Source organism: Gambusia affinis, linkage group LG13 (assembly GCF_019740435.1).
Source record: "Gambusia affinis linkage group LG13, SWU_Gaff_1.0, whole genome shotgun sequence".
Taxonomy (NCBI): Eukaryota; Metazoa; Chordata; class Actinopteri; order Cyprinodontiformes; family Poeciliidae; genus Gambusia; species Gambusia affinis.
This window is the reverse complement of record NC_057880.1, coordinates 8,235,947-8,261,182: the sequence shown is the minus strand read 5'-3', so window position 1 is coordinate 8,261,182 and position 25,236 is coordinate 8,235,947. Positions and strand designations below refer to the sequence as shown.

The following is a 25,236-nucleotide window of genomic DNA, read 5'->3' as shown; positions in this document are numbered from 1 at the left end:
TGTGTTTTGTGCTCTTAAGCCAAACAAGTCCCCAAACAGGATCTGTTGACACGCTCGCAAATCATCGCATCTTTCAGCGGATTAATATAAAAGCAATCGCCTTATTATTTTTTTTGTTTGTTTGTTTAGTTTAGTTTTTTCTTCAGGGTTTAATGTTGAATCTCATTCTATTATCTCCGCTTTAAATAGACGCCGCTGAAACGTTTGGTTTCTTTATGCGCAGTCAACAGATTGCATCAAAGTACAGTGAATAAATTCTGTGGAGAAACAGAGCAATGTGGCTTTTTTGGCTGCAGGCTGAATGCTATTTACCATTGTTCTGCTTTATTCACATGGCCTGCTTTTTTTTTTTTTTTTTGCGGCAGTCAGTTTTTCAATGCACGGAAAGCCGGTTACAACCACCCGCCACCACTTGACAGCTGAAGACAGCTCATTATAAGACGACCAAAAACCCATGTTTGATGTTTTTACTTAGTGAGGGAGGCACAGCTATATCAAGCTATCCCTCGCAGGCTTTTGCTTTATAAGGAAATACTGTCTCCAACTGTTTGGGATTTGATATGCCTGTAGTTGGAGATGATGTGAGAACTGAATATGGGTAATTGTATAGACGGAGCACTCAGAGAGAATATGAAACGCTGAGAAGACATGTGTTTGTTTTTAGAATGTTGTTGGGGAGAGAGAGAGAGAGAAAAAAAAACAGGAACGCTAAAATATTTCAATCAAAACAAAGAACAAAAGCAGAAAAATAACGCTGATCCTAACATTTTAAGACTAAAATGAAGGATTTACAGCGGGGTTGTTCTTTTTGATTACAGAAGACTGCTTGATTGCAGCTTTATTGAGTGCACACCCTCTACTTACACACATAAATATAACATAATGAATGTTATTTTAATGTCAGTCGTACACAAGCTCTTTGAGGGGAAATGCACAAAGCCAGACAGATGCCTGGTAAATTGGAGATAACCAAGGTAAACATCAGAGACCTGCTCTGTGTTTCAGCCTTTTCAGACATCTGTCCTCCAGATTTCCCTGTTTCTGTAATAGCCATCTTGCAGCAAAACCTCTCCATTCTGTTGGTAACAAGCACTTCAGCCATTAGCTCTTCAAATGGAAACACATTTAAGAGTCTTTGCTGCCTCCCCACTCCGCTGGTCTTGAAGTTGTTCGACTTTGAGAGTTATTAAAGGAGCTGAATCAACCTCAGGAGAAAAAAAAATGGAGGTTAAACCCACACAGTGAAGAGAGAGTAAATCTTATTTAGTAAGCTAACCGAACTGACTGAAGTACTGTGCTTAAAGTCATTTCTCCATTCCAGAGTGACACATTTATGTCTATATTTGAAGTTCTACCTTGCACTACAGACGCCGTGTCCACACAATATCGCCGTCTATTCATTCCCTAATAAGTTTAATTTTCATCTGCTTCTCCAAACTCCGAAGGCGTTCGCGTCTCGAACATCAGGAGCCCAACTTCCTAAATGCTAATCAGAAAGTCTCAAAACAGCGGCGTCCTCATTGACATTGATTTAACTCCCCGACATAAATCCAATTCAGCAATCACCCACATCATCCATATTCATGCCGCTGTAATTTACTTACGTTAATGTGCGTCCCACAGCCGGCCGCGGTGCCGCTCGGTGCTCATGCTAATTTAGTTGATGAATGACGACGGTCCGTTCGTCGTCTTTCATTTACCGATGATGTTCTGATTTCATACCCGGTTTTACCAAACTTTTGACCCTAATTATTTCCGCCTTACAGTCTGCGGCTGAATCACTGCAACTAAATGCTATATCAGGCTGTAATAAGCAATTCTAATCACATATTCAAACATGTGGTTAATCTTTAAAATGCATCGCTGTAAGCAACAGTCTCAATAATTTCATCAACCAGGATGAGGGATAATAAAATTTATATTTTAATTGGGAACTACTTCAGTATTGTAATATTTGAACCATTATATTTTAATATTTTGTCTAAAAACGTTGCTATGTAGGCTATCCATAGTTTTTCTTGTGAGATTCTGTTGGGATTTCTTTTTTTAAGAATAGTGTTATCTACATTTATCAACATGCATAGTTAAGTTAATTATATTGATTAGATATTAATATTTATTCCAGTAGCACAAACGCAGAGTGAAACATGTTCTGGATCCCAAAGTTCATCTGATCAAATCACATGGTAGAAGCTAATATCAAAATTTAATGTGGAAAACGTTGCACATTAACGTTTGTGATAGTAGGACAGAAACGACTTCTACTTTAATTTCTCCTAAACAGCTGCTTGATAGGTAGCTTCAAATGGTCATAATGGAGACTTTTGCGCCTCCTTCTTTCAGGATAGTAACAGGTTTGTCATTTTCAGGTGCTTCCAATGTTTTTACATTTTACTTATTGCTCTGACTCCAGATAGGGATAACCGCAGGTCAGGAGCTGTTTATTTATTTATTATTATTATTTTGTAGCTGCTTCCTTAAACAGCATGTTCTCCTGTCTTTCCCATTTTGAAGCAGAACCAAGAGGAATAATCTTTTTGATGTTATGTTGAATAAGGAAGTGATGGATTATTTTTGGAGTGAGATGATGACACTGCAACTCGAGATGGATTCATTTTAAGTTTGTTTTAATTTATTTTTATTTTTTGCACGTTCACCATTCGCTAGCTTTCATTATCGGATAAACTGTATCACAATTTGAGCTGCCTGCCGGGTCTAACAGCCCAACTCCCAACTCTCTTGCAGCACGAGGTCATCGCCGTGTCCGAGAAGGTGATCGTGCGACTCCAGGACCTGGTGAAGTGGACGGTACCGGACTTCTCGGGATGGGCCAACGGTCTGAAGGTGGAGCCGCTCAAACCCTCGGTGCTCCGCGAGCTGGGGACCAACGGGCGGCGCGAGGCCCTCCACCGCTACAGGGAGAGCACGCTGACCAGCGGCCTCAACTTCAAGGATGTCCAGAGGGAGCGGGCGCAGCTAGGTGAGCATTTCCCGGGTCTCCGCTGGCCCAGACGACGTGTGCGGCACTGTCCCCATTACCCCTGTGTCGTCATGTTTATGCATTTGCTTTCGTTGCTCGCCATAAATCACATCGTGTTTATTGTTCCTTGCTTGGTTTAACAAGTGTTGTCTTGACTGGAGTAATTCATCAGCTTGTAGCTGTTTCTGGTATAATGAGCTAAGAGTTTAGCTAATAGCCGCAGGCTGGAGGTAAATGTTGCCAGTTTGCCCACATATTATGATCACATGGAGCGCAACTACTTTGTTTTCTGACTGGGAAACATAGCAGCTACACTTCCAAAGTAGTCACATCAAACTCCAGTTTATAGCACCTCTGATGCCATCAGTTCAGGTGTGATAATTATCTGTGCAGATTAGAGGATCATTGATGTGTGTGTATGTGGGTGTGTTTGTATGTGCGTGTGTTTGTGTGTGCGCGTCTGAATGGTTCGCTGGTGTATTCAGCCCGTACTTCGTGCCATTAAGTGCCTGTTAACGCTTCATTCTTGACTCTTGGGCTCTCGCTGTAGTTTTTAGCCATGAATCAGTCGCACAATAAAGCAGAAGATGACTCATTCAATGCAAATAGGAAACTCTGGCATTTGAGTCTAATAATTCAGAAGGAACATTATGTTCTCTTTGAAGCTGTTTGCCACTCACTCTCTCACATGGCTGTGATGTAATGCCTTATGCTCAGTGAGATGGTGTAACACAACTTATCAAACATGCTAAAAATACCTTCTTGATTATGCTGCCTTTTGTGAGGTCAAAGAGATTTTACCCACAAAGATTCAAGGCAGGGTTATTTCTGCTTCCTGGCCCTGTGATAAGTCATTGTTTAAGGTTTATAAATGTTTGACTTGTTCTGCACAAAATGTGGATTAATTGATGACTTGTGTAACTTTTTCTGCTCCACTAAGAGAAGCAGCTGTGTGTTTGTGTCTCCTGCTGTATTGCCCTTGATTACTCAATGCTGCATGAAGCTCATACGCAAAAAGGACAAGATGATCAATAATGAATGCTTTGTTGTTATTCCAGTAATCAATACGACGTGAATTTGCTTGGGAGTGTGTGTCTATAATTGCATGCTCACATAAATAGATTTGTCAGCTTGCTTTTTAAGCGGTATTATGTTCCATATCTCTGCGTTCTCTAAATGTGCGGCTAGATTTTATAGATTTAACCATTGTCGGTGCAATAACCTGATGATAACACTATTGTTGCTGCAAATATGTGCGTGCGCGTGTGTGTGCCTATGTTGCTAATGAGCAGCGCTGCCGCTAATGACTCCATCAGGCTGTTTCTAAATGCACTTGTCACTCCGATGGGACACTCCGCCAGAAAATCTGCCCACTCAGCAGAACGGGCTTGGATTCTGGCAGGGGCACAAGAGACACACATGCACGCAAACACACTATTTGATAGGAACAGATGCACACATGTGATGCGCAGACAATCAGTGATGTGCACTCGTTTGTTTGTTTGCTCGCTGCGTCGCTTGTTGACAGTGCAACAATATGAGGGGAGTGTTGGAGAGTTTTTGGGAAGCGGATCACTTATTCATCGTGGCAAACGAGCGCTGCTCTGCGCGCTGTGTTTTGCATAGAAAATATGAAATATGCCACTGCAACGCTGCCGACTTCTGAGATGAAATATTCATGCTGCAGCAGGAGCAGATCAGATAGAAACGTAGCCTTAAAGCATCTTGTTGCTGAATGTCTAATTCTGTGTAATACGTTGGCTCATTCTCTAAACTGATTTTTATGTTAGATCTGTGCTCTCCCTGTCTCTCTCCCTCTCTCTCCCTTTCTCTCTCTCTTTCTTTCTTCTTGTTTTAGCCTGAAGTGACTCTATTCCTTGAGTGATGCATTTGCTGATTGTTATTCTTGGGCTGATGTGTAGCTATGTAAGAAGAATTGGATTGTTCCCCATAACAGGATACTGCAGCAAAACCACAATCTGCACAGAAAACCATTGTGTGCTAAAGAGCAATAAAATGTGCCATTGTTATTGAGGGGGAACAGTGTTTTGTTATTTCTTCTTCCAAGTGTGTCGTAAGTTTCCCTGGCTTTTTGCCATTGTTATTGAAATGCACTCTTGTCCATTTGTTTTAAGCATTTCTTAAATATAAAAACCAAATGTGGGTAAAAAGCGTCGGAGGACATTTCTTTTGTTCTTCAGAAAATGGAGGGATAATAAAGAAGCAGAGTTCTGCTGTGTGTTGTCTCTGGAAATGAATGGCTGTTTAAAATATTTAATTAGAGTGACCTTCGCCTCGAGTTCTGCACCATTCACAGCTCCCCGAAGCCTCCAAGGTGGAAATAGTCGGTGTCGTAACTCAAATTACAGCTCTGGATGCAAGAACGGTTTCACCGATGTAGCTGAAATAATCTTCACTTCCTAAAAAGACAGACTCTGACAAATTTGTTTCCAACACCAGTAAAGGAGTTGGTGAAAGCTTTCAGATAATTTCCTTTTGTTTTTGCAGTAGCTTCATTTCACACTGACTTATTTTTTGTTAGAGAACAGTTTTCAAATCCTATTTTAAGAAAGAAATATGCTTTCTCAAACTGCACAATCTATTTGAAATAAAATAAACATATTTTCTTAAGTGATTGTTGATATGTCGATCAAAGTTCCTGTCAACTGCTTAGTTAGGAGAAACTTCAGAAAAAAGCATCTTTTCAAATTTTTACACCGTCATAAACGTAAACCGATAAATTTTACAGAACTTTTACTGGAACTGTTTTGGTCTCCACCTGTGTTTGGTGCGAAGGATCCACACTGTTGAGTGCGGAGGGGTATCTGTCACATATTGGGACTCTTTACGACCCTGCTAACTCTGTTCGTAAGTGGATTACATCATAAACCTTTTTGACGTATCAGGAGATTCTAAATGATGTCTCTTGTTTGGGTCTTTTAGCGGGACAATGATCCAAACAGAAACTTCTGTGCTGAGCCTAAGCGACAATAGAGGAGCAGTTTGACTCTGGACAGTTTCTTCGCTTCCAACCCACAAAATAAAATGAAAAACAAAACAAAACAGTTGGAGCGATTCTGTGACCCTGACAGTGAGTTGAGTAAATGACCATTTCAACAGAGTTAAATAACCTGAGCAGCAAAAGCAACTAATATGATAAGATCTAATTTTTTTTACTGCTGTTTTTATCTCTTCTGACACTTGTAGCATAGAAATGCTTTGTCATTATTCATTAATCATTCTGATTATTGATGAATCTTTGCCAACCATCTTGTCTGCATTTTTTGACATTTGATTGTTTCGATCCTTTTGAGCTGTATCTTAACGTTTGCGGGTAGTCGGGTTGCCACTGGTAATTTTTTTTCTCCAGTTTATCTGTCGACAAATTTCTGTAGTCGTTTTTAGCTGATTACCGGTAATTATTTTTCGTCCAGAAGCAGCACCTTTATGTATTTATTCATTTTAAGATAAAATAAAAAAAAAAAAAAACAAAACAAAAAAAAACACTTTTTTACTTAGAAAAATGATTTATAAATATAGGTATAAACTGACAATAAAAATGCTACAAAGTGGATTTTTTTTATGTATTTGAGATTGAGGTTTAAACAGATAAGAATAAGTCTCCTTTTAGTCAAAATTTAACTCAAACAGAAGAAAGATGCACTCCCATTAAAACCTTTTAGTTAAAATGTAATAATCCCACTTTAGTCTGACTGGCATTCATTAACTGTACTCTAAAACATAACAGATACGTGCTGAGATAGAAAACTAGCATTTCTATCAATATTCAGATTCTGGTAGTTCAGCAAGCAAATTAAGGTACACTTGATTTCATTATACTCCAATTGAATAAACTTCATTAGCATCCGGCAAATTCCAGAACTCAAAGACGACTTTGTTCCACAAGAGCTCTGAGTGTGCTGTATTGTATTTTGCACTCCTTGCGTAATCTGTAATGTGATTCACTTAATCAGGTAATGCAAACTGTCCGCTCAGTTTATCTTGTCCTGTTCTGAGCTTTCAGAGCTTCTTTTTACAGCTCAATCCACCAGGGATGGTTTGCCAGGGAAGTTTACATTCTGCCCCTCTATTTCTCCCCAGAGGACTGGCCTGATTCTCTTCTCTATTTTATTTTATTTTTTTTCATTGCTGCCTGCTGAAATTGGTTTCTGCTTGTATACTGCGAGGCTGAGCGTTTGAGAGCTGGATCTTCTGATACACTTTGTTGATGTGTGCTGGGAGAAATACAGCTGATGAAATTAAATTAAATAAATAAATAGCACAAAAGATGGCTGGCCCTCTAAAAATGCCTCAGTGATTTATTCCCCCGCCGCCCTCCGTCGAGTTGTTTCTTCACTTCAAACCTTCCTTGTGCAAACCAGTGAACCCATTGTGAACCTGATATGATGTGGGGGGATCATAAAAGGTCGTAGCTTTTGACTCCTCTGTTCAGCAACATCGATGGTGTTGACTTCTGCCCTCACCTGAGGTGTCGTTTGTAGCTGGCTCGTGGCTCAGCGCGGCAAGGGATCAGGGGTTTCTGAGAAAATACTGAAACAGTAAAATGCATCTGTGTAGCAAAAATAGCAAAAGAAAAAAAAAAGGATGTGTTTTATACTGGTGCTTGTAAAATATAGCAATAAAACTGCAGTTATCTGACCTAGTGATATCTATTGGAAAGTAAGGGTTCAGACAACCTATCAGAGGATTTAATATTATTGTTATTCACTTTTACAAAAAAAATTAAACTTTTTTCATGATTTACTTACTGAGTATTTTCAGAGACAAACATCAAGACATTTATTGTTATCATAGCACAAGTAAGAGTTTCCAATTGATAAAATACGCATGTTTGTTTTTGTTTTTTTTTGTTCTCCGGGAGAAAAATCAGAGCGACCAGAGAAAACAGCGCTATTCACGGAGAGAACTTGTAAACATTTATCATTCATCCCGCTGAACTGAATTGGTAAGATTCCCCATTTTGTCACTGGCTGAACAAGTTTATCTTTTTCTCCTTGAAGGTTCGCTGTAAGCTAGCAGGGCTCAGTGGCAGCCACATGTTGGATCTCCTCATGTGTGTTTAATCCTTGAAGGGTGTTTGGCTTTACCCGGCTTTATTTTGTTATATTTTGTTATGTTTGAAATATTTTTTCTTACGAAAACAATGCCATTACCTGTTTCTTTTATAGGTTAAAGTACATTATGTGGCTCTAAAGCTAGCGGTACTTTTTAAAATTAAAATGACCCTTTTGACACTTCTGCTGGGTCTTTGTGGTATAGACAGTGCTTGATATAAATATGTGAAAGATATGCAATTTATTCTTATGTGTATTCATCCAACAGACTATTATTAGGCAGCGTTTAAAGGTGTAATTAGACCTTGAAAAGTGAATTTATGTCAGTACTTTGATTCAGAAAGTTAAACTCATTCACTCATTACACGCAGAAAGAAGAAAGAACTTCAAATCCAACCAGAAAATCCAAAAGAAGACCAAAAAAGAACAAATAAACCAGAAAAGTCTTGATTGAGCTTTGGTTCTAAATCTACTTCTGGTTGTGAGTATGCTCGGTTTTTCCTTCCACACAATTTCCCATCAAAGGGCTTCAATAAGAGTGTCATGTGAACTTCTTTAGCAGAGAATCTTTGTGGTTTTCCCTCATTGAGGTAGATGGTGAATGACCTGCACTTTGATAGCGCTTTGTCAAGTCCAGAAGACGTCGAACGCCCTTCACAACACATTCACATGCTGAAATGTTGTGAAATATCTCAGTAGTTGTCTGTTTGACATCAGTCAAGTCAGCAGTCTTCCCCATGACTGCATGTGTCATAACATATCCTTTTTCAGTTGATTTGATCCAATATTCCAAGTTTATAGTATTCAGAATGAGCAAAAAGCAAACGTTTAAAGCGCTTCGCTGTTCAATGAGTCCATTCATTTTACATTAACTACTGAAAGTAACTTTTTAATGGTAATTTAATCTGTCGAGATGCGCCTGTTGGCACCTGTGCAGGGCTGGCAAGCGGGTTAGGTAGCCAGAGGCAGCACACATAAAAATAACACGGGATTTAATACATCCTGAGCTTTCCAGTTATTGTAGGCCATCCACTGTTGCTTTTGGGTACATTTCAGTGTGGCAGCGCACGTATTGGGGAAGATAACCGTGGAGCAAATCCACTTGTTAGCGTCTTTATGCTTTGCATCGAGAGTCAGTCGCTTAAGCTTAAATTCAGACCCGTGTTTAGTGCATTTGATCCTGCCTCAGCTCGTCGATTGCATTGAGCGAGCTTGAAGCCGCAACAGGCCACTGAGGCGAAGGCCTCTCTCCAGATTCCTCCCAGCCTCGCTCACTTAGGAAGAAAACCACTGTATTTTCCTCTCTGACGCAACATCTGATAGATGTTGCCAGACTAGCCCGCGTTGATATCCAGACAATATTTCACTCGGAACATTTCAATTTGATGTGGCAGGTAGATCCAGCCCCTCCTCTGAGGCTGTTCTGAGCGCCGTAGAGGTGTTTATGTGGGCAGAAAGTTGCGGTAAGAAAAACAGAGAGCTGGCACCTTTTTCCTTTTTTCTTTCTTTTCCTGGTTGTCTTGTCCTGGTGACGCTACAGAACAACATTCAGGACTCTTGAAGCCACCGTCACATGTGAGGCTGCTGTTTTGTTTGCTTCCTACTGCAACGTGAGGAGGAGCTGAGGGCTTTCTTGGAATAGACGTAAGATAACGCGCGCTTTGGTTATCTTACGTCGCTTTGCGAGAGCAATGCCATGTTGTGACTCTGACAGAGAGAGAAAACCACATTTTTTGCAAATCCACTTCCCCTGTACTCCTCCATGCAGAGTATGGAGCAGATTGTATTGTTTGCTTTCCACCCCTTCAGACATATTTGCTTCTCCTTCTGCTTTTTCTTTCCTTCCCTGCAGAACTAATTCAAGAAACTGTCCAAAATCCCCTTTGAAGTAATTTAATGGAGTGTTTGTATTGATTATGCGCCTCTCCTGCCCCTCCCCTCTTCCCTGGCATGCTTTTTATTTATTTATTTATATTTTTCTATCCCAGTTTTGGAGTTTATGGCTTCTTCATTATGCTCAGACCTGTAGGAGAGAGAATCACGGCCTGTTTTTCCTCACTGATGCGCTCATATCATTAATTCCCCTCTGACTGTGGCCTGGCCGGAAGCCAGCGAATTCTAAATCTGTAAGCAGTAAATTGTGTGCCGGGGTGGAAAAATCTATTAGATGTTTGAGCATGCCTCGAATTTGAATAGGAGAAAGAAAGAAAGAGAGAGAGAGAGAAAGAGAAAGACCACCCCATATCCTGTTACGCTGAATGCTGTAATCACATTTGACTTTTTCGAATCCCTGTGTTCATCAATTATTTGTGTTATTTTATTTCTGGAATGTCACATAATGTTTTTTGGGAGTTTTTTTGGCGGCAGAGAGAGGTGGGATTAAGGCTGGTGGATGGTTAAACAATAAGAAATGCCTCAGAGGAAATAAAGAGCTCCGTCTCTCCATTAGGGAGGGTTGAAACAACAGTTGTGTCTCTCTTCTCTCCATTAGTCAGGTCTGAAGCAACAGAGATGCTATTGATGTGACCTCTGCCAGGCATTTTAAACAGCAGTGATGTGCCTCCACATGACTGACTCATCTGCCTTTTTAAGCAAATTCATATATTTTTAATGGTTCTACTTAAAAAAAACAAAAAGAAAAAAAAACGCAGGGATTAGAATAGCAGAAGAGGAATGTGCTTTATTGTCTCAGCTGTGGAAATTCATGTTAATACTGAAACATTCAGATTGACATAAAGGTAAACAAAAAAATAAGAATAAGGGATGCACAGTATTTACAGAATGCAAACTACGAGCAGGGTAATTCAGAAATATAACAAATATTCATAGATATTTACATAAAAACAACAACATCCTTCACAGGAGAACTTGAGAAACTGAGCAAATAACTGGAGCGATTATGAGGTTTTATCCGAGTTGATTTAGCAACATTCGCCTTCTTTCCCTTAAACAAATTGCCTGTCTGTTCCAGTTAGTCTGACTCATACTAAAATCTTAGCAAACCAGGAGTTTTTTTTTTTCCTTTTTCGACTCATTTCTATTTCTGTCTTTTTGGGAAGCCGTTCTCAGTGCTGAGTGTTTTGTACATCTCCCTTGATATGTTTCTTCCTGCATTGCAGCTCCTCGCAGATAGATATGAATGATTCTGTCTTAGTCAGTAAGCACTCGAGACATCACAGATTGTACAGTTAATAACTCTGCATATTTTATGAGATTGCCAGTCCATCTGCTTCATGAATCCATTTTAACTGCGGCATTAAGCTGCTTTTTGTTTCTTTCCCTTTTCGAACTGGCTGTAGCAAGCCTCCGATCAGATAACTCAGGGCTGCAGAGGGTACAAATGTAACGCAGGTGTTTACAAAGTCAATGTTCGGCTAGTTTTCATTGATTTGATGCTGCTAGAGGATGTATTTTTAAAAGGTGCTGCAGTGCAACTATCTCAAGAGTTAAAAGTAGATTCTGGGAACAGTGCTACATCCGCCAAAGCTGTGTTACTGCTGCAAGTTAAAAAGACTGTGGATTTCCTGAGAAACTTGGCAAACTACTGCTATTGATATAATTAGCTACTAAGAATGCAGAACATTTCATGCCTTCAAATGCTGCAGCGGCGCTTTCATTCGGAGGTTTTGCAGAACAGCGTTTTGCTGTTGATGTAGTGGGATACAAACAAGCAGATGTTGTGGATGAAGACCAAAGAAGTTGTAAATCGCTGCAGCTCTCACCACTTCTTATGCGCGGGGCGGCCATGTTGGATTTTTACACCCTGGACAAGATTTTCCAAGTCCAAATCTAAAGTGATGGAAATGAGAATTTTTGTCAAGAGATGATAATAAAAAACAATGCAGAAGAATCAATTTTGAAAAGTAAACATGATTTTCTGCTCACTATCTGGGGTACATATTTGTGATGAATAGATCTCAAGCAAAGAGACATTGACACCGATTTATTATTCCTTTTCCACAAGCCACCTCTTCATAATGACATTCAAAGTTCTCACATGTTTTCCTGTTACATTAGCGCTGATTAACTGAGATAAGGAAGTCTGTATATGTTAGCTTCGGTGGTAGTGCCAAGACGGTAGCCACTGTTTTTATTAATTCATGAAGTATATTGGGAGTTTGAACTATTAAAATAGGCAGTTATAATCAGGGTTAAAACCAACATGGAAGGACAGCAGACTGGATTTTCTGCACAACAGAAAAACCCCTCGAGTTTATTGTGTTGCCAGCAACACAACTGATTCAGTGAGTCCTTTTCTCAACGACACTGTTTTTACAGTAAGTAGATTGATCAAAAACACACAGAGAAATCAGTTTTACTCTAGCTATGCTAACCTTGCTAAATACTAGATTAACATGCTAAATCAATTTTGTAATAATTTTCTCTTTGTTTTAAATTAATAGTAAATGTATTTTGTCTTACACACACAGGGTGTGACATCACCTGTGCGGCTAATACTAATTAATAATATTAATAATTAATTTCCACACGCAGCAGGAAGGTTACAAATATATATTCGAAAAGATCTTGCATCATTTCTACTTTGTCGCCTTGTAGAGAAATCTTTCTCCACCTTTGGCGACAAATAGGATACAAAACATGTCAACTGATGCCTCATCTTAGCACAACTCAGGAAAAAAACACATTTAAAATAATCAAAGTTATAAAAAGTGTACAATAAAATAAGCGCGTGGACCACATATGTTTCTAGCTTTTATAACTTCTTTGAAATTGTGTTTACATTGAAAGCCTTTTTGTTGCTTTAACATAACTAAATTATTTACCTTGATACTGAACAATATTAGCACAGACGCGTCTATTTCTGGTTAAATTAGATAAGCATGATTTACATTATTGAGTTATGTCTTGGAGACGCCAGTGAACTTGTATCTAATTGAATCTTCATGACAGAAAGATTTTCCTACGAAGGCTTCTCTGTTGCACTTTTCTTTGCATTATGTTTGGATATAATAATTGAAAGGCACATTAATTTGTAAAAAATTCACCACACTGCAGAACTGAGCCAGTCCTGTATTCCTACATTGGACTGCACTCAAGCGAAAAGCTAAACTGTTCATGTAAAGAGGATAATAAACTATAAATTAAACACATTTATTTTTCCTACATCGGTTCATATTTGCGCCATGATTTGCAGATTATCTCCATTTGGCTCCTAACCAGTAAATAATAACAGCGTACAGACACAGAGGCAGCCTGTCAGCTGTAGTAAACACAATAAATGGAGAACTTCTAGCCTGGGATTGCTTCCCAGCACGGAGGTACTGCATTTTTCCCACATTGAGAGGTAATTGTAATGGAGGGTTTGATAGATTCCAGACCTTTTGCTGTGTTTCTGTGCGAGTCTCCCCGTGTATTTATATCTGCATGCTCACACACACTTACTTGGATCCATAACTGCTCTTAATGTGTTTGATGAAGCCAAAGACGTACAAATGACGTAATTTGTATTTAGAAGACGTCTTGGTGCAGTTGCTTTAATGCATTTAGGTTTTCTTTGATCTATCGACTGCCAGAGGAGTTGGACAGAGAGTCCTCGGTGCAAACAATAGATCATTGATGCTCCTCCGTACTCTTTCTCTCTCAACCTGTCAGTCTGTTTCCTTGTTACGTGGTGGCCTGAGGAGCACTTGGTAAAATGAGAAGCATTCAGTCAGTCGGATTTTTCTCTTTCTCTCTCTCTATCTCTCTGACTTTCCTGTAAATCAGTGAAAGCAGTTGTTTCTTTCAGTGTGTCAGACAGGATTATTGAAATTTAACAAAGGCTCAGCCACAGATTCATATCATTCAGGTATAAATAGAAATATATATATATATATATATATATATATAAAGCAACAGGCTAATGTCTCAGTTGCCTCGCAAAAGTATTCATATGACATGAATTTTTTTTTTTTTCCAAATTTTATTACTTTTCTCAAACTTTAATTTATTTTATCTTGAGAAGGCAAATAGATGTAAATTTTTAAAGGTATGCTTGCCACACTTTTCAGATTTAATTTAGCTGTAAAAAATTTTTTTTAAAATACCTTTTGTTTCCAAAATTGCATTTAACCGCACTCTCATAGTATTCAATAATAATATAACGTTTTCATGATTTTCTTTTATTCTGCAGCCTCCCGATTAAAAAGTGCAATCAACCCAAGAAATTCTAACATTCGGAGTATCTGATGTGCTGCTGCCCAGTTTGTTTTGGTCTGTCAAACAAAATCCCGACCAGCGTCATTGAAGCTTTTGGTTTTAATGGGACAGAATATGAAACGGATCATGAATGTGTTTGCGAGGCGCCGTAACGCTGCTAAAAGCTGGTTCACAAACACAAGCGTTTTCCCAACCATGACTCACTGAATCAGTTTTGTTGCTACCAACACAATAAACCCGACCAATAAGAGGGGTTTTTGCATGAATGACTCGTGCATATAAACTTGTTATCTCAGCTGGCAGTTATTCTCCACTGAACTCCTTATCTTTCCCATGCAAAGAGAGACGAGCGGCAACAGTCCCTGCATGAGTGTGTGTGTTTGCTGTGTGTGTTTGCTGTGTGTGTTTGCTGTGTGTGTTTGCTGTGTTACAGTGATTACAGCTCTGTTAGCACAGTGGCGGGTGGAGGTTCGCCACATCAGAGGTCATATTTTGTAATCAGCAATGAAAGTTAGTTTTTTTTAAAGCCTATCTGGCTGCAGTTTGACAGAAATTACCTGCTTGTTTAATGTGTCGCCTGAAATAGACAGCAGCGCTGTGGAAAAGTGCTTGTGCTGGACGCGACTTCAAATGAAGATCGCCACCGACGGTGGAGGGAAAACGGTTTCTTTCTCTCTTTGTGGCGCCGTTAGAATGTATAATCACAACTAATTGCAAGCAAAAATAAATAAATAAATCAACAGATTGCATTTCAGGGGTTTGCTTTTGTGTCTGCCACACATTAATAAGGAATCTGAACAGATGGCGGTGTTTTTAATGACATATTGCTATCTGTAACGTCTGCCTTGAAGCCTCAGACTGAAATGTCTCCCCTTGGGGAGCCGACTAGTTGTCGGCTGCTAATGTCACTCTTTTCTTTGCCACACTGCTACATCCTCCAGTCAAATAAATGCTACGCTAATATGAGCATTGGGCCGGATGCAATTAAAGAAGAAAGTGTAGCTTTATTGTCTGTCTTCCTACACAGAGGCCAAATTATGGGTAGAAATAGAGAATGTTTTCACATTAAAAATGCAATGTTCAGCCTCCTTGTAGTTGATATTGATGTCTGGTTGCAGAGTTTGGCAGAGAAATGCAGAAATGTCTGGCCTAAAAATGATCTACATCTCTGAAGTCATGTCTTTAAAAAAAGAGGAGGGAAAAAATCAGAAATACCTGACACAGGATCTGAGAGATTGCTCAGTTGATCTTCTGCATGCCAAGTTTACAGCTCATAGCTCTGTGGGAATTAGCTTTGTGGTGCTAAAATAGTGTTTTATGCGAGTCAAATGGTGTCATTTCTGTTGTTTCTCGTAGATTTGACAAAAGAAACCTGAAGGAGTTGCATCTTTATTGGAGATTCACTGATTGTTGTTTCTCTGGTTGATACCAATATCCAGTTTCATTTGCTCTCTGATGTGCAGATTCTGATTTTGACTCCTTTTCTGTCATAATGGCTATAAAACCTAACAGAGGACATGCTTCAGGTTCTTTTCTAGAGGAAATAAAGGAATTACAAGGCAGTCACGTCATCATAAATATTCAATATCTGGGTGATTGCTTGGTGTTTCTGTGCTTTATGTAATAACAAGAATCAAAGTTGGGCTTAAACAAAACAAGTTACCAACTATTCTCTAAACTTTTCCAAAAACAAAGCCTGTTTTTTCTGCCTTATTGTTTTACCGTTGGGAAACATGGCTGTCCCAAATAGACTCCAGAAATGTTCCTTCATATCCCCCCCCTCCACCCGCCACACTCTTTTTTTTTCCTCTTTCCTTCATTCTTTTGAAAACACATTAAATCATGTTTCCTATTACACCGAATACGCCCTGAGAAATACGTCTGAGTTGATAATGAGGGACCCTTCTTTGAGGAAATACACACAGCAACTTTGATCTAGAATGGCATGTAATTCCTTGCCTGACCCAATTCCCAATCTCCTGATAAGATGTTTTTTTTCCCCCCCTCTCCCTCCTTTTCTCCAGCCTTCCTGCAGAACTCACTTCTTAAACGGGAACTTGTCCCATTAAAGATACATTTAAGGACGAACATGCCATCCATTTCACTCTGCAGGAGAGGGGATGTGTGCGGTTTGAAAACGTTGTCTATTACAGCCTGAGCCGAAGAGACTCCTGTCGTATTCCTCCTTCTCCCTCTGTCACCGACAACATCAGAGAACCCTGATCCCAGCTGCTCAGTCGAGTCTGAGCTGGACAAATGAGAGAGGTCCATCGATAGCAGATAGCGTATCCTCACCTGAGTCAAGCAGGTTTTCAGACCTGCTCAAGCAGAGACACAGAAGAGCTTATTGGTTGATTGTTTAGTCTGAACGCACTTGTACATCTGCAACCAAAAGACAGTTTATTAAATTTGCTCCCTGTGGTATTTGCACATTCTGTTCTGCTTTTCTTCTTCTTTTTTTTCTCCCGGCTCTCAGAATCGACTGAGCTATAAGTGGATTGACCCCCAAAACCCAGCAGAAGTCTTTCATTAGTCACGACGTAGCAGGAGACCAGACGGCAAACAGCGTTTAGGGCCAATCCATCAACCCACAAAAGCAGATTGACAAGACACAAACATGTCCTGGTCTCACTCGACAGTAGCTGCTGCTTTTAAAGGGATAATGCAGGAGTTTTTATAGCCATGGTTTTGATGAAAAGTTATAGGCAGTTAATATCTTGCTTGAGCTCATGTAGAGTAATGAGGATAATTTTCAGCAAGAGCATCGTAATTAAGTGTTTTCCAGAAATCACGACTCTAAGCTACTGTAGGCACGGACCTATTTACTGGTATTTCAGCATTTTAAAAGGCTGTGGTTTCAAAACCGGTGAAATTTACCACCACAGCATTCCTGCGGTTTAAATTACTGTTCATTTTGTTGAAAAAAAAGTTGTTTCAATACTTTCCAGATAAAAACTTTCAACAAAAAAAAAAAAAAAAAACAACAAAAGAAACTTTTTCATTGTCGTTAAAGGCTTTCTGAGTAGTTTTTTTCTTTGGTTTTTGTCATTGACAGATCAAATTGGATATAATTTTAGGTGGGATGAGTTGGGAAAATAGCCAATGGGACATGATGGGTGTGAAACCTATTACACTTCAAAGACACAAAATCTTACCAAGTATTCTTGGTCCAGTTTCTACTGCAAATATGTTAGCACACTCGAAATAAGACAAAACTTATTCACAAGTATCTTTTCAGCACAAATTAGAAACTCTTTTTTTAAGTCAGCAATTCCTTAATATTGATGAAAATGTTGTAGCTATAAGGGAAATGAACAAAGCATTTTTTGCATTTTATAAATTAAAATGTTTTATTCTATTGGCAGATTATTTCACTTATAACTAGCCCCTTTTTCATCAATATTAGAACTGTGTTGATATCATTGCAGCTGTACTAAATAACATGAGATTCATTTTGCAGGATTAGGACTAATAATTTTTTTAAATAATTCAGATAATATACATTTTTACTTAAATTGTAATACCATGACATCTTGATATTATCACTTATGACACGTTGAAAATCTCATTCCAGCTTATAAAAAACTTGGCTAACCATTGTCAAGAAGCTAATAATAACTTTTTTTTTTATTACATTACTTTCATATCAAATAGCTAGTCTGTCCAGAAATGCTTGAAATATTTCACTCTCAGCACACATTTTCACACGTCAGCTTCATTTACTTTGTAAATAATCGTGGCTTGTATGTACAGAAAATCTGCTTTCCTCTTGGCTCCTCTTAAGCTAGCAGTTAGCTTCACGCTCCGCTTCCAGCCAGTCTGGATCTATACTAAGTAAAGATGCCAAGAGAGTTATCAGGTGTGATTTTACCTTTTAACAAACACTCACTTTACAAAAATCCTCCACTATTCCCTCACGTTAACTTCTTCTTGACTGTGATCGTTCTGGGAAGCAGCAAAGTAGTTTTGTTTCTGGCACAAAAGAGACTCTCTGGAGCTCATTTGTCACAAAGCTCCTGTTTTTTTTGTGGGTTGTTTTTTTTTCCTTCCCCTTTTCTATACTCAAAAGGACCAATCTGGGTTTTTGACAAGGAAGCCCTCTGAATAATTCCTTCATGTATTACAGGGCCTATTAAATGCAAACTTTTCAATCTGGCAATCAATAAGGCAGGCAGCTTTTCCTGGCCCGCTGCCAGGCACATTAGAGCTGCAAGCAATGGTTGCTTGGGAGCTGAGCCTGCTCAGGGGAAAGAATGTTTAATGTAATAGAATCACATAAATCAACCAGAGGAGAACACTTGTGTTGTTTTTGTCTCTTCTCTTCTCTTGTTTATCTGACTCCTATTGTAGGGCTGGGTGTGTTTTTGTCCCCCCCACACCCCCTCCACCCTTCTCCAGCTAACAGAGTCAACATTAAAAACATCTGGGTTGAAGCTGAAATATGGGAATTTACATTTTTTCTCCCGTATTTAATGAGCAGGAGTACAGCCCCGCGTTAAGGTCCTTAATCCTCGTGCTTCACAGTTGAATTAATTGAGGTGAAAATTATATAAACTGTTCCCTGTTTTTCCCCTCGCACCACCCTGCTGAAATGAATGAGACACTTTTGTGTACGCTGTAATTAAGAACAGGAGCCAGCATGCATGGAGGAGTGTTTCTCGCCCGTTTTGCCCTCTGTTCTTCCACCGTTTCATTGCAGCGTTTTCCTCTGGGTGTTAGCGCTCCTTCTGAGGGAATGCGACTCTCGTGGAACAATTAGGCAGATGAACGTGAAAGAGCCTCTTTTTCTCTCAGACTCACCGGTTATGTCACATCTCAAAGTGGATGAGATCAGTTTTGAATTCCCGGCGATGTCCTGAAGCGGACGGCGGCGGCTCTCAGCTGACTGTGTGTAAGCGCTGAGCGTTCAGCCACATTTAAAAACAAAACATGTCACCGCGTCTCCCTCGGGTCCCACCTTCAGACGAACCCGCCTCCAGGTTGTTTGGCAGCGCAGCTCCTCGGCTCGTCGCTTAAATTTCGCCGGACACACAGAGTCAGCGAACATTTCAAGCATGGTGAAGAAATTAGGAATGTTAGGAACATTGTGTGTTTATATAAAGAGAAGTGGAACATGCTGCCTGAGAGGTTCATGGGAAAACCTGTATAACTGAAATGAGTCGCGGCTCGTAGTAGTGTGGAAAAAGATTTTTATACGACCGCTTGGCGTTCACTGAATAATTAGGGGCCCCTGTAACCATTACATTACGACCTCAAGAAGGTAGTGCGGTGACTAAGCTGCCACAAGCATGTTCTGTCATTAGTGCAGAGTCATCGACAACCCAGCAGAGAGGTTCAAAAAGCTTAAATATTAATCATTAATATATTTTAGTAGGATTATCTCACACTGAAACATCAGGAAGCAACAATATTTACTCAGAGAGTTGAAATTATATTTTAAGGAATGTTTTTTTTATTTTTTATTTTTTTATTTTTTTACGTCTACACCCATTTATCCTTGAAGGGTTCTTGTGTGGACCTGGTGCTCGGCAGCACCCTGCACGATTCTTAATACTCTGAGAAAAATGTATTATTTTGACTTTTCTTTTTTTGCCCCCCGTGGGAATTTTAGAGGATCCAACCTTTAATCTGAGATTTTTTTAAAATCAGGACAAAACAGTCCCAAGTGCCACAAAATGTAACTGAAGTATTTTTTTTTTTTTTACTTATTTGAAATTTACACTTCACTTTTTAAAGCTAGAACTGAGTCATCCGTAACATTAATTAGATATTCTGTTTTTGTGATGTTACACACTGTTTAAATTTGGAAAGACAAGAGGACATAGCTAGATAATGCAGATTAAACTACCTCTTTTCCTGAACCAGATGTAGATATTGTGCAGGGTTCTTGTAAATTAGGACTGCAGAAGACAACTGACGAAGACGAAAAACCACCTGAGAGTCACACCTTTACGGAGCACACAGGTGATGCATTCAAGTTCTGTTTACTCAAGTTTCCAGAGTTCAAAGCACCTTGCGGATCACCCCGTTGGGGCTGAAGAAGTTTTTTTTTAATGCAAGTCAGCTTTTTCTGACCGATATCGACTTCCAGTTTTCTTTGCGGCCGGACCTGCCAATTCTGACTTTGACAGATTCAGATTTTCTGAAGAGCTGAAAGAGGGAAAAGATATTGGCTTCGTAGAGATAAACTGATGCCTGATCAGACTGCTGGTTGATGCATTAGAAGTGAATTCTGAGTTTAGGATGCTTTTAATAAATGTGAAAGTAATTATTTTGTATTTAAGACCAATCAAGGGTAAATTAGCCAATTCTAAAATATGTCTGATTGACCAAATATGTCTGATTGTGGTTTTAAGAAAAATTGGTTTATTTCTAAAATCATTTTTTTCTTGTTCAAGTTACAAATTTTTTTTTTTTTTTACTCTGGTATCGTTTTTACAAAAAAAAAATAAATAAAAAATTAAAATAAAATGATTGAAAAAACAGCTGAAATCCAAGAAAAAAAAACCCAAACATTAAACACCATAAGAAGCCGGAGAAACAGCTGATCAAATTACAACACAGTTTGACTCCTTGGAGTAAACAAGTGATGAAGCAGAGGCTGACATCACTTTCGTACAGCAATAAAACAAAGTGATAAAGTTTTCCCACCTATGGGACATTTTAGCTGTTTGAAATGTCGGCTGATAAATGTTTTAAAGAACTACAAAAACGAAGTAAAAGGTTATGTTTCGATGCCGATTTGAATTTGACGTGCAGCGTCCTGGATGGCCGCTGAAGGGCAGGGTGTGTGTTATTGGGAGCACAGCTTGCTGTTGATATAATGAGCAGGGGAGAGGCGATGCGGCGCGTGTGACTGATGCGATGTCGGTGACTGATGGCCCTCTGAGTCATTTGCAAACACAATATGCTATTTTATGCAGATCCATTAAACAAATTTGAGATATTATTCCAGTTTTGCTCGATCTGAACAGAACAAACCCGCAGCTTTTGTGTTTGTGTAATCACGTCGCTTTGTTTCACTACAGAGTGCTGCTGATTTATCGTCGCTGCGCTCGCTCGCCGTGATTAATGCATTTTTGTTTACTGCGCTGGCTAGGTCGCAATTAGAGAAATGTTCCAGCACATTTTATTTCATCCAAGACTGTGTAGTCATTCACAGATTGGATGAGCAGTGAATCATACAAGTATGCAAAATTGTTTCTGCTCCAGTTGTCCGCAGATCTTTTTCCTCTTTGGTGTCTCTGGTGAATGCCTTTGCCCTGCTTTTTATGTATTTAGTTATTTATTTCTATTTGGTCAGGTTTCAATAACATGAAACCAGTTGTCAGACCGGAGCTGCTTGCATTTCCCTTCCCCTCGCCTCTGTCATTGAGAAGTGAGAAAGAGAAGAAAAGGTTGAATCTGAGATGTGTTATATATTATGAGAAGAGACTAAATGGAAACAGGGTAACCTCAGAGATCAATACGGAGCATGAAGAAGAGAGCCGGGAGGACAGAGGAAGAATACCAATCAAGATCTGCCCCCTACTTTTTCTTTTCTCTTCTTTTGCTTCAATTTCTCCCCACGATTGAAAAGCTGTCTTTAAAGCTTGTAGCTATTTTAAAGGACTGAGAAGAGAAGTATTTGGCTCCTAACAGATTTATTTTCTTCCATCCCTTAAATGGATCAGATAATCCATTTTTAATACAAGACAAGATAACCTGAATACATAATAAAGTGTGTTGTTGTTTTGTTTTTGTTTTTTAAATATTGATTTTATTTATCAGGGAGGAAAAAGCTTTCCAAAGAAACCTCACCCTGTGTGGAAAGTTAATTACTGCCACTAGTAATTACTCATAAACTTTTATGAGCCACATCCAGGCCTGATTACCGCTAGCTGATTGTACTCAGTAAGTCATTTTAATAGTACCTGTCTGACAACATGAAGTAGGCTAAAAAAAAAGAGAAGAAAATTATGTCCCAATATAAAGAAATTTATGGTTTGAGACTCCAATATGCCCCAGTGATGTTGAATATCCACTAATAAAAAATGATGAAAACTTCCCAGTAGTGGCAGGCCTACCAAATATTACTCAAAGAGTGCATGATATTACTCCAGAAGGTAATAAAAGAGCCCAAAGCATCATCTATAGCACTGCATGTCACAGTTTACGTCAGTGATCATGACTCAGTGATAAGTTGGCTAACATCAAAATTCCCCTACATTTGCATCTAAACATATTGATTTGATAAAGTATTCAGTGAACTGATTAGACAAAAGTTAAACTTAAAGACTAACATGAAACCAGCACATTAGCAGTCGAACACGGTGGTGGCAGTGTGATGCCCAGGTGCCTCAGGAACCATTGATTTACCTTAACCCCCAAATGATCCAAAGAACAGTTCTAGTCCACTTTTCATTGGCAGAAAGACAAAAAATAGGTTCAAAATGAAATGGCCTAGTCAAAGCCTGTACTTAAATCCTATTAACATCCCACAGCGTGACCTGAAATGGGCCTTTTGTGGCTGGGAAATAAAAAATAAAAAACTCAGGAAAGAGTGTGGGTCAAATTTCCTCCACAGTGACGTAAGAGAGTCGATGCCAGTTGCTGCTGCCAAGCAGTTATTAAGCGCAGGGTAGGGGGCAATTACTATTTCACGTTGGTTTGGGTAGCTGTTTTCCCTAAACAAAATCATTATACAACTGCTTATTAAAATATAGAAGGTTATTTTTGCCTGATGTAAACATTTTATTAATGGTCGGAAACATTTAAGTGTGACTAAAACAAGAAGAGAATCTGTACGGGGGTAAATACTTTTAACAGCCCCGTAAGAGCCCAATATGAAAGTGACATTATTGGCCGCGAGTTTTACATTACCCTGCTGTTTCTCTCCAGCAACACTAAAAGCAGCGGGGGGGGAAGCCAGTAAATTCCTTGGCCGAGCAGATAATGTGGAAATGTTGACAACAGCAAAATTGAGCCGAATGAGTGATTTAAGGGCTACGGCGGGTGACAGAGAGCATGAGAGAAATGGTTTTTCAGCTTTTTACCACTCGTGTGCGGCGGGGTGGACAGTGGGAGTATTTTTAAATATGAAATGACACAGCTTACATGAATCACGTTGGATTTATTTTCCTTTTTTTATTTTTTTTTATTTTAACAACCCACGGATTTGCTTTTAAACGTCAGCAGCTCTCTTATTACCTGTAGTTTGTTTTTGTTTTGTCTTTTTTTTTTTTGTCAGATGTAGCAGAAGTTTTAAAGCGGGTGATACGGAGGAGCAGATAAACTCTTTAGATATTCCGGCTCTGTAATGAAATACGATGACATCAGTGATGTTTTATCTAATCATCCAATGTAGCGTTTCATTCAGCCGAACTGCTGTTTTAACCCCAACTAATGGGCTCCATGTCGCCCGTCGCATTTCTGAGGTTTTGATTATGATGATGTGATTCGTCATGCTTGTTATGAAAGAGAAATTCTTCCTTTGGTGTAATTAGCAAAAAAAATAAATAAATCACTGAATCCTCTCCGGTGTCGTATAGCGTCGGAGCATGTTCTCATTATTTCCACTCCTGTTGCACCACGACTGCAGTCACTTAATCAAAGGAGGAGCTGGCTGGCTCGAATGTTTCCCACATCAAGTATTAGATCCATCTTGTGTGGTTAAATATTATTTTTTGCCATATTTATGATCCAGATTTGGGCACACGTGTTGCAGCCAGCAGCTTTATGCCACGCCGGAGTAGACCGAGATCCTTATTTTTAGAGTGTCTCTTGACAGCAGCCGTAGCTAACGACTTTAGCAGGCTGAGGTGGACTGCTGCCCTGTCGCTTACAGACAGGGAAATATTTTCATCTGAATGTGTCTTTGCAGGAACGGGATCTACACTTCAATACACCCTCCGTTCAACATAAGCAGCTAATATTTACAGATAGATAGATAGACACAACCCATTAACATCAATATTATAATGCTGCACATTTTTAACATCTACTATTTTGTTGTATTTATAATGCGCAGTGAGTAATTCAGCTGTTTAGTTTAAAATGACTCTCTGTGAATAATGATTATGCTCCTTCGAAGTCTCTTTATTAACAAAACAAACTGCATTATAACGTGTGACCCAATGTTTGAGTGAAATTTCCCAACATCTGTCCCAAACGCATAAATCCAGCTCCAGCTTAAAGAAACGTCCCAACAGATTTTTGTGTCTTGTCTTTTCTGTCAAGTTCGTGTTCTACTATTTGAATGAATTTTAATTTTAAAAAACACAATATTTCCCTCAGCACTTTCATCTCCAAAATAAAACCAGGTCAGCTTTAATTGGTCAACTGATTGATCATCAATATTTAGCCGCTAACTCAGTTAGCTGACTTAGCTGCGCAGACTAGAGTGTCAATTTCAAATGAGCAGACGTTATAGAAACGCCTTTGTGAGGAAGACTAAAGTCTGGATTACAGAGGAAACCTGTCAGGTTGAGAAGGAGTGTGTTGTATGTGTGTGTCGGGGGGACGATCGGTTGTAGATCCTTGTAAGAAAATATGTCGACGTCGAGAGCAGAGGGTTCAGCTGTCGAAAAAAAAAACAAATTTAAGGAGAAATCAAACATTTTAAGACAAACAGAAGGGAGAGAGCAAAGTTGCAGAAAGAAAGTTGTACATTTCATCATGCTTCACATTAAAGCTTGCATTTGTTTTGCATTTCCCCTCTGTGATGGATTTTCAAGCGTATTATTAGCAACTTTGAGGTCTCTCCGAGTTGATTTTTAGACTTTTGCAGAGATCAAAGACTGCAAGGGGGTCAGAAAATATCTGCAATCAAATGGAGCAATATGTTGCTTTAACCCATTCAGTCCCAGCACTGAAAGGAAAAACATGCTTGTGTGCTAACAATGAGTGATGCTCATGTTGCACTGGAGATTGCATCTCTTCATATTTAAATGTGTTCAGGAATTGTGCATGTTCTCATTTTGTTTCCTGTAAACCTTTTGACAAATTGAGGCTGCTGGTGGTATTCCCCCTGGTTAATGTTTG

At 39.2% G+C, this 25,236-nt stretch overlaps 1 protein-coding gene across 2 annotated transcripts in view; it reads left to right on the top strand.

Annotated features, from left to right (window-relative positions):
• arid5b (AT-rich interaction domain 5B) overlaps nt 1–25,236 on the top strand; it is a 108,901-nt gene that overhangs the window by 11,963 nt on the left and 71,702 nt on the right. For both annotated transcript variants that reach the window (XR_006372474.1, XM_044135604.1), the window contains exon 3: nt 2,746–2,980. Coding sequence is in view for 1 of the 2 variants with exons in the window: in XM_044135604.1 (XP_043991539.1) it covers nt 2,746–2,980 (235 nt within the window). In the remaining variant the exon portion in view is untranslated. The remainder of the gene's footprint in view (nt 1–2,745; nt 2,981–25,236) is intronic.